Genomic DNA, 10,123 nt, shown 5'->3' with positions numbered 1-10,123 from the left:
AGTTTCCTTTCAAAGCCCCTTGAGGTAAAAAAAAAAAAAGTAACAGGATAGAGCAGTTTTATAATTTCATATTAAGTCACTGTACATGTATAGTAATCAAACATATAGCTAGTAATAACACTATAAGAAGAGTAGTAAAAAAAAAAGAACACCCAAGCGATTCTAAAAGATGTTTAAATTAATCAACATAGAAGTAATACATAATAGTGAAAAAAATATATAGGGATGCATATTATTTGAAAGATATAATCATACTTTATTTTTAATCATTCAGTAAAGTTTCCCTTTCAGATCTTGCACTCTATGGGGAAGATGATGTTATGGTCATCTGTTTCTTTGGCCAATGGTAAACAAGCAGAATGTCATGTGGCCAGTACAATGACCAACCGCCTTTACTTTCCCCAACTAAAGTCTAGTACCCAATAAAGTTTGGTGGAATCAAAGGTGCCCTAAAAAATTCAAAATCCAAGTCTTCACCGAGATGTAAACTCAGGACCTCAAGCGCTTAACCACTCAGCCACCGTGCCCCAATTCATATATAAAAAATGTTCATGAGAACTAAACAATTTTTGTTCAATAGATGTAGTCATGTTAATAAACTTTTTTTTTCTCGGGGGTGGTGTGCCCCTAAACGCCCTGCAGCTATGCCCATGATCCAGACTGCCTATTTCGTTTTACTGCACTTAATTTAAATGGTCTTGCTGGTGTGCAGCGAAAGATCGGGGGATTATTTCTCTAAATAATGGTATGCTACCATGTAAAGGGCCTTGTTCTCTTGTATATTTTACTTGAATTTTATATTTAAAGGAAAACTCTTAGGAATGTTGTTGGTGAAGTGAACCGTTTATCATATTCGCATTCGGTGATCCGGACAGAACCCTTTCCCAATTAATCCGGATAATAAGTCTTGGGTGATTAATGGGTTATATTGATGATGTGCGGCTATTACATTGACCATCTGTTGGCCTACACTACACTTTACCCGATGATATTTTTTTTCCCGAATCATTATTTCGCTAATTAAACTTTTAAATAGCTTTTTTTACCCGGGCAAAGCTTCTAGGCCTCAACGTGGCGCCCGATTGGAGACTGTCGTTAGAGGAGACGATTAGGCAAATAAGGAAGCTAAACGATTAAGACCCCCCGATAGGGTGTGTACTAACTATGTTCATTGTACTAGTGGAGGTGGAGGAGAGTTCCAACACCACACACCATTCTTCAAGGAACAGTTTTTTGACAGGCACCAGCATGGCCGAGGTTTAACTGAAAAGGAAAACGACGGGATTTGGAGGGGTGTTCGGCCTCTTGCCATGAGTATCTTTGGATACGAGCCTCTCGACATAGAGGTGCAATACATTTTCATCTGCTTGGTGGATCCCATTCAGACAAAACAATTATTCAAACAGAGCAGCAGATTGGGGGGGGGGGCACTGGAAGCTTCCGTTAGCCTTGAGTTTCAAAAGATTTAGTCTCAACCGTAAAAGTGACGCCTACAAAATAGTTTTTATAAGGGAGACACTTTGATGAAAGTTGCTCCAACACAGTGATTTCCCCTTATATATAACGTCAGCAGCATTCTGGGGAGGGGTCGAAATAGACATTAGGTCAACAATGCACACGAATCTCTGCTTCCTGGCCTTGGGTTACATATAATATACTCCTGGACACTGGGCGATACTCTTTGGGACGATTTGGTTTAACACATCATTCAACAGTTAAGTCGTTGACAATGAATTAAGACTAAGACTGCTTTATTGATTCTTATGGAAATTTGTTGTGGATTACAAGGACTCTTTTCTCATATAAAGACAACACAACAGAAACATATACATAAATAGAACAGACACAACATAAAAAGTTCACTCAGCGACTACACTAATTTCAAGTAATTGTTGTTTTTTTTAAATGTAGGTATGTAGTGTGTACAGATTGTAGTGTATTGTAGCTATGTAGTGTGTACAGATTAATTAAAAAGGAGTAGGCTAATTAACGGAAAGGAGGAGGATGTACATGGTAAATACAATCTTTATGAGAAGGACACTTCATCAACCACATTAGGCCTTCTCGATTTTTTTTTTTTGGTTACATTTTCAATCAACTGTTCAATTTTACTTGGGTAGGGAAGGGTTAAACTGATTATAGTTCACTTTGTATTTTGTTTTCTTCTAATAGCATTCATAGCAAAGACATAGCACACACACGCACACATTAAAGATGTCAGAAGATTTATTACAAGTTTTTACAAAGTAAATTTCACCATCATTTGCGGACCTAGTGGCCCGTAGATTTCATTTTAGACAAAGCAAAGCTTCACTTTTTTTTTTTTTTTTTTTTGGTCCAATGCCTTTGCATTTCTAGGTCAGTAGAATAACCAATAAGTCTTCAGGGAATCTCAGCTCACACCATTCAAGAGAGGAAAAAAAACAACCACAAGTCCGTGGAAGGGGGCGGTAACAAACAGATGATGAAGCGCCATTTGCAAAACGAACATATTTTTGTTAATGTCATTCAAATTGTGAAAACAAAAAACACAACTCAATCTATTTGGATAGTTCGTTGTTCAACGCAAAACTGGAGGAATCCAAACATGACGCAGCTTTGTGAAAAAAACACTCAAGCCCCGAAATATGAAAATTAGAAACAGCGACAGATGCTCGTTTGAGCAACTTCTTAAAGTCTGCAGATCGTTAAACAAAGCACAATTCAGATCAGAGAGATTGAAGTTTTCTATGGCCGAACAAGTTGGAAAGTAATATTTGCAACTTAAATATTGAACAGTTTTAATGTTAATATGAGTTGACAAAACAAACAGGAAATCTTATTCGACCAACTATCTTCACAATAAAGCTCAATTTAAAGTGGCTATCAGTAAGTGCTGTAAACTTCTTTAATATTTAATATTAACGGATTCAATCAAAATGGACGTCGTCACCTGCTTTCAACGCAAGTTGTGTGAACTGTGATAAGAAATAGTTTTCTTGGAAATCATACGCATAATGTATGCGTAGGTTACATCAAAGCATATCAAAATATAAATGAGGTATTAATCGGATTTAGACGAATCTCTCTGACTTGTGCCACTTAGTGACAAAATGAAAGGAGTCTACGTTTCATTTTCTTCTTTGCGCCATTGAAAGATTTCTGTAAGAGTTGTTTGAAGACCTGTTTCAGGCGTGGGATTTTCATTGGGTAGACAAAGAAGTTGACAACGGAGTTTGAGACCCCGAAGGTGTAGCAGATGACCACTACTTCCAGGCTGATCTCAATGCTGAGACTGCGCAGTACGTTGACCAGGAACGTGGGGAACCACAGGAGCAAGTACACGCAGAACATGAGGAAAAGTATTTTGATAGTGCGCATGTCTCGTCCGGTGTACGCTGGGACGCCAAACGGTGTGCTTGGTGTGGTGGAGGAAGACTGAGTGGACAATTTTTTCCTCAGAGCTGACGCTGTGTCTAAGAAACTAAAACGTGACGGTCTGAGTGAGTTAGCTGGGGCGTCACATTTCCGGGAAGTCGCCAGATCGTTTGGTTTTTGAGTTGCACCTTCCAGGGAAATAAAAGAAGGACGGGCGAGATACGGAGTATTTCTCTCCCTTTCTTCACAGCTGTGCGCATCTGTGGCGGATATTGACTCAGATTGTTGAGCCACTTCCCCTGGGGATTTAGAAGACTGGTCTTTGGCCAAATTGTCCGAAGCTACGGGCGTATTCGATGAGGATGTTTCATAATGAGCGGCGATGGATCGACTCAGCTCCGATACCAAAGCAGAGCTTTCAATCACAATAGAAAATTTTCCGTTATATTCTAAGCAGTTGATTCTTGGTGTTTCACGCTGACCACGCCCTGCTGGTAATACTGTATTCGATAAATCAACATCAAAATTTTCACGTTGTTGTTTGGTATAATCCTGTCTAAAAATAAAGATGGAATCGGGCATCATGTCTGGACTAAAGCTGACGTTTGCTACAGCGGGCTTAGCACACCAGATATGGGTCAGTTCGTTTGTCCTATCCACAGCCTTCCTTGCGCAGCTTCTCTTCTTTCTGTGACTTCTAATCTGCCAGAGAGATTCACTTTTCGTTTCTCGAACTGCCGACTTTTTCAAGTAATCATCTCGACATATGCAGCCATCGATTACTTCGTCGTCATCTGAAAGATGTGAATCACACAAATGTTTTCTCGGTTTCTTCACGATACTGCATGTCAAAGATTTCGTTTTCAAACTACGGCCACGTTTTTTACGGCCAGGTTCATGGCCCGAAACAAAGGCTTGTTGTTTATCTGATTCTTTAGTTGTTCCAACTTGTTCGTCTTGGCCGGTAGGTTTATTTTGATTCTGAAACACTATTGTTGAATCATTTGATAAAGCTATTGGCATTGTTTCGTCCGGTGGATGAGTTTTGAGATGGTTCTCAGATGTACGGCAGTCCTGTGCCTCTAAAGGGTTTCCAGAACAAATGACACCATCTTCCGGCAAAGGCTGCAGCGATGTATTGCTTTGTTCGTATTTGTAAGGTATACGTTCAGAAGGTACAGAAGATCTTGGTGAATCGGGAGAGTTTTGAAGGGACAGCCAAGTTGATCCTGACATGGCGGTTTCAGACGAGAACGTCCTGAGCGGCAACCTCCGCAGGCGTTGACTTCTCCTGACGACCTGGTAGACGCTGATGAACATAATGACCGTGGCTAGCAAGGTCAGGACGAAGACGACAGCCAGAATGAAGTGAAAGACGCGGTACACCTGGGAGTGGAAGAGCTCCACACAAGAGCCGTAATCCCAGACGTGATCAATTAAGAGATACGGCAAAATCGGAGTGAGCAACGACACGCACCACACGCTGATCACTAAAGCCCTCACGCAGCAACGTCTCATCGTGGCGTGGTAGTGGAAAGACATTCGGATGAACACGAACCGATCGATGGAATTGCAGAACATGAAGAGGAGCGAGGCGTTGATCATGCTGACGGAGAAGAAGCCGTACAGCACGACGCAGACGGGGACCACACGACTCAGGTCCATGAAGTGCAGGATCATGTTCAGCAGGTTTGTACCGGCGACGAACATGTCGGCGATGGCTAGGTTGGTGATGAAAACTGCGCTGGGCTGTCGCCGGATGGCTCTGTCATTGTGGATGACGTCGATGATAAGAGGGTTGAGAAACAAGACGATGACGTCTATAGCAATGCACAGCGCCTTCGTGATGATCTGCACTGCCAGAGTAATGGCCATCTTGGTATTTGACACAGAAACTGGCTTATGGCAGCATGTCCAGACAGCAAGAATGTTTATTTTGGGTTTGATGTGCTGTTGTCCAAAATAAACCCAATAGTTACATTAAGATTTTATTACGACGTGAAAACATCTTGAGAAGTGAATATCAAGATCCAGCACTGTAGAATGTAAAAAAAAAAGAAATAATAAAACTACATTAGTTATGTAACTTTAAATTGCAAATATCTAACAACTAGCAGCACTGTTGTTAACAGTCATTGACATGTGGCACCAATCTGCTGGTAGACAACTAAACCGCTGTAGGCGTATTATACCTTAACTTATAAAAATTTATATAACTTGAGTAACTACTTTGTAAACAATATTATATATATATATATAACTTTTATTACATTATAGTCAAATGGGTGGGGGGGGGGAATATTATGTGAGCGTTACGATAAGAAAAAAGTGACTCCAGCCAAAAAGTATCATATATTTCGATACAGAAATGAAAAGCGGAATAATAGCCAGAGAGTGTAACTATTTTTGTAAGGCGAAGATAAGGGTGGGAGAAATGATACTTGAATTTACTGGCCGGACCAATCCAATCTAATAGATACTTAATTCGCTGGTCAAACGAATATAAAGCATTGCTGTTATTATTATAAGTTAGAAATATTAAAAATATAATAAATGTATATCAAATATGGTACAAATATGATTGTTACTACTTAGAAACGAAAAAAATAAAAAACAACTTCCGATGAAAAAAAGACGAAAAAACAATTTATAGATTATCTTAGGCGACCCCTGGCAAATGGTCATTCGACCCCAAAAGGGGTTCAAACCCACACATATTTAACCACATATCTTAATACTAGAGTAATTATTTCCCTTTTTGATATCAGACAAAATAATTAATTAACCAGTAATTAAATGACTAATTGGTTTTACCTTTTTTGTTTATTGATTCAAATTTATTTAGGTGCTATAAATAATTGTACAAAGTTTCAACGTGGTCCGAGAATGAGCGTGGGAGAAATAACGTGTTCAAAATTTTTACCAGACAGACAGAGGGACAGAGTGAGTTGATAGAAGCTTTTGTAAACAATCTTGTTACTTTCTTCAAGAAGAAAACTAGTCATTTATTAAACAATAAATTATTCTAAATTTTAGATGTAATTGTTATTCCAGCGATGGCTTTTTTAAAGTGGTATATATTAAATTGAATATCTTATTCAAGGATGTAATATTGCATAGGTTACATCTTGTCAAATATAACTTAATAGGCTCCTACCATGTCCACATTTAATCCTCATACGTTTTTAATAAACGAAGCACTAAGTCACTTGAATGTTAATCTAATATTGCATAGAATGCATATTGTCAACTACAATCTAATAGGCCTGCACCACGTTCACAGTTAATGCTCTTAAGTTTTTAATAAACAAAGCACTAAGTCAATAGGAATGTTTTTATAATATTGCATAGGCTACATATTGTCTACTATAATCTAATAGGCCCCTACCGTGTTCACATTTAATCCTGTAAAGTTTTTTATAAACAAAGCACTAAGTCACAAGGAATGTTGGTTTTCTTAAATCCAAATCAGAACTTGCGATATAAACAATAAAGCGCCACAGAAATCCAATGGAAAGGATTAAATTGCACTAAGTCATATGATGCGAATGTCAAAGTAAAATGTTTTCATTCAAAATGTAGACCAGTTGTGGTTTTTTTTTTCAAGAAGAATCTTTGTGCATTCTTCAGATCGTTATCTTAATTTCTTATCAATTTTTTTTTTTTGCTTTATCTGTTTACCCTGCATCATCACTTCAGCTTACATAGGCCTTATGTCTAAGCACTTAGAATTTAGGTCTGCTGTTGTCTTGCAGCGTCTGGGCGTAATTTGTGCATAGCATTATTTCATAGTTATTTATAAGGCCTAGAGCCGGATAAAGATTGTTCAATGCCCTATACTGACGTGCTTCAAAATTCATTTAAATTATATCAAATATCCTTTATTTAGAGACAACAAATATCAAACAGAAAATATTTTTTAGCGTTTGTCATCTACAATAAGAAATAATTAGCTTAATAATCATATTCATAATAATAATGGTTTCTATTATTTAAGCACTTTACACACAGACTTATTTAATTGATATGGTACCAAAAAATGACTAAACTAACTTTATGTACATACATGTTTAGTATAATGACAAGCTTTTAATTTTAGCGAAAAGAAATCGAGTATTGCTAAGAAAAAGCATATCTTTGCAAACGTGTCCTTTTAATGTTTTTTTTTTTTAGAGTAATCTAGAGAGTAGGCCTTTTCAAGCATCAGGGCGGTAGGAGTTAAAGACACTATTGTTCTGGCAAGGCTATTGGCTCTACAGCATCAAAACAGAGGAAATGGGTTAATTCGAAGTGCCAGTGACCCTGAATTACGCTTCAGCAATAACAATAAAAGAATACTATTGATATCCCAGGCCCAGAAAGTCAAATCATTCTTCAGACATGGTGGTATTTCGTTCTTTAGGTTTGCACACGGTCCTTCAATATTAATTGTTCACCGAATTTCTCAGCATACAGCCTATATATAGGTCTGTGACTACATTTACTAACAGCATAGGCCACGATGCTAGAAGTACATCGGTAGCAGCTTGTTAAAGAACTGTCTTGTAATAGGGCATTATAATTATATTATTATTATAATATAGTCGGATAAAAAAAGCGTACGTAGCACGGAAAGATTTTCTTTTACTCTAATTATAAGGAACAGTGTATGACTTACAATAAAAATACTTTTCCTCAAGAAGGAAAAAAAACAAGTTAAATATTTTAAAAAATACTTAAAAAAAAAACTCGCTTATACTGAGTAAAATTGCACTAATTATATTGAATCGATCGTCTGGGAGAAGGCTATTCAAGTACTTAAGGTTTTGACCAGACAGGTGGAGTGACTTAATATAGGAGCGGTAAAAAAAACCTAAAGAGAATAATCTGGATTCAACTTGTAGGCTTAATTGGTTGTACCCCTCCACATTCGTACAGCACATGGACGCAGCCGAATCAGAAGCCCCATAAGTAACGAACCATGCTGACGGAAGAGGAATCGGGCAGCGAATTTTAAGGTGGCCTTGTCCCCGTACGATGACAGACCTAATGCCGCACATGGACCAGTTCTCTCTCTCTCATTTCCTTGTCCCAATCGTCTCTCGTGCAAAACGCGAATGTGGTTTACTGTTTTTTCGTCCTCGACGCAATGGCGGCACCGTCTGTCGTAGGTCTCCTTCCACCGTCCAAAGTACGCGCCTATTGGACAGTGTCCGACTCGGAACTGGGCTAGGACGGCCTGTTCCGCACGGCAGAGCTCCCACCATGCGTCCTTTCAGTCTGGTCTACTCAGCTGCCTATGTAGCTCTCGGCCCTTATCGGAAGCGTATGGACGTAGCCAGATTTTTTTTTCCGAGTGAGGGATAATATTGCATTTCGTTTCTTCTTTGCATATATTTACGTAATGAATATTCATTAGAGCTTGTCTGTTCAGTTTTTGTGGGGGGGGGGGTTTCGGAGGTAGGTTTTTTTCTAGTCTAGGGAGTCCCGGCGCAAAGCGTTTTTCCTTGTATTCTGAGCTTCAGAAATGTATTCTCTAAGGTGTCAATAGGTCAATATTCTAGTGCAGGTCAAATATTAATGCGCTTTTCCCAGCACTTTTTTTTAATGGCGTCAGGCATCTGATAGAAAGACAGACCAATGTCTGCATTATTTTGTTGAGGGGTGGGGCGTGGGATAACTTTTCCCCTCTGGCTAGGCTCATGGAATTCAGTAACTGTAAAGTTTTGCTTTAATTTTTATTTGAGTGTAGGTGGCTGAACCGTAAATGTTCCCCTCTCCGGACCCGAGGTCCTGTGTTCGAATCAAGGTAAAGACTGATATTTTGAATTTCGGGATTTTCAGGGAGCCTCTGGGTCCACCCATTTCTAATATAGGTACCTGGCTTTCGTTGGGGAAAGTAAAGACCGCAGGTCTTTGTGATGGCCACTTGACACCCTGATTGTTAACCGTTGGCCAAAGAATCAGATGACCTTAACACCATATCTGCCCTACAGATCGCAAGGCCTGAAAGGGGAACTTTACTTAGGCTACTTTACTTTAAACCAGTCAACCAAAAAAAAATGGGAAAGTGCTTGGTTACTTTTCCCACTAATAATAATAATTTTAAAGAAATCAATTACGATTCTTTTTAAATCTTGACATTTCAACAGAGAAGTGTCCCTCTAGTCTCCCTCCTGTAGATGTTAAAAACTATTATTCATATAGATTTTCTGTCACCTAACCCTCAATCTTTATGCCAGTTTGTGTTTTTTTAAGTTTAAGTTGTAGATCTAGACCAGTGATGTGCAAATTACGACCCGCGGGCCAACTCCGGTCCGTGGAATTGGTAAATCCGGCCCGCCTTATGCTTTGTAATATAAATATAATTTAATACTGTAATTGCCTAAGTATAAAACCAATACATTTAATAACAAAATTACTCTTAGAATTCTAGATATTTTTGTTTGTAATTGGCAACATTGAGGGTTAAATTTAGCACCCTGGACATTGTTTACTTTATCGTGAAAATCTTTAATAAAAAAAATATTATGGACCGCCAAAAATTTTCCTTTAAGTTTTTTGGCCCACTCCTAAAAAAAAAAGTTTGTCTGATCTAATAATTCTATTTAAAAAATAATAAGCACACCTTGTCAATATCAACGTCCCATGACATGAAAAACCCATGTAAACTGAAACTCCTATGAGAATTAAAAAAAATCGCTGATCTTTGCATTTTCCTGAAGAAATTTTGTAGGTCATTAACTGCATTTAACCAAAGTCGACCGCCGGCGGACAACGCTTATGT

At 38.4% G+C, this 10,123-nt stretch overlaps 1 protein-coding gene across 2 annotated transcripts; it reads right to left on the bottom strand.

Annotated features, from left to right (window-relative positions):
* Nucleotides 1-45: 45 nt before the first annotated feature.
* On the bottom strand, nt 46-6,967 carry LOC106055070 (uncharacterized). 2 transcript variants are annotated; one of them, XM_056004174.1, is made up of 2 exons: nt 6,746-6,967; nt 46-5,393 (listed from the first exon to the last, which is right to left on the bottom strand). In XM_056004174.1, exon 2 carries the CDS (start codon nt 5,230-5,232, stop codon nt 3,082-3,084), a length of 2,151 nt encoding a protein of 716 aa, XP_055860149.1. In that variant the 5' UTR covers nt 5,233-5,393; nt 6,746-6,967; the 3' UTR covers nt 46-3,081. The 2 variants fall into 2 exon arrangements, with proteins under 2 accessions (XP_055860149.1, XP_055860151.1); XM_056004176.1 differs by lacking the exon at nt 6,746-6,967 and adding an exon at nt 6,515-6,739.
* Between the last annotated feature and the right edge of the window lie 3,156 nt (nt 6,968-10,123).

The sequence above is a fragment of the Biomphalaria glabrata genome, chromosome 11, assembly GCF_947242115.1.
Source record: "Biomphalaria glabrata chromosome 11, xgBioGlab47.1, whole genome shotgun sequence".
Lineage (NCBI taxonomy): Eukaryota > Metazoa > Mollusca > Gastropoda > Planorbidae > Biomphalaria > Biomphalaria glabrata.
The sequence above is the reverse complement of the archived record's forward strand: the minus strand, read 5'-3'. Positions and strand labels throughout refer to the sequence as shown.

Bases quoted from the DNA above. Each gene is read 5' to 3' on its own strand.
- LOC106055070 (XM_056004174.1), bottom strand. From the start codon at position 5,232: ATGGCCATTACTCTGGCAGTGCAGATCATCACGAAGGCGCTGTGCATT.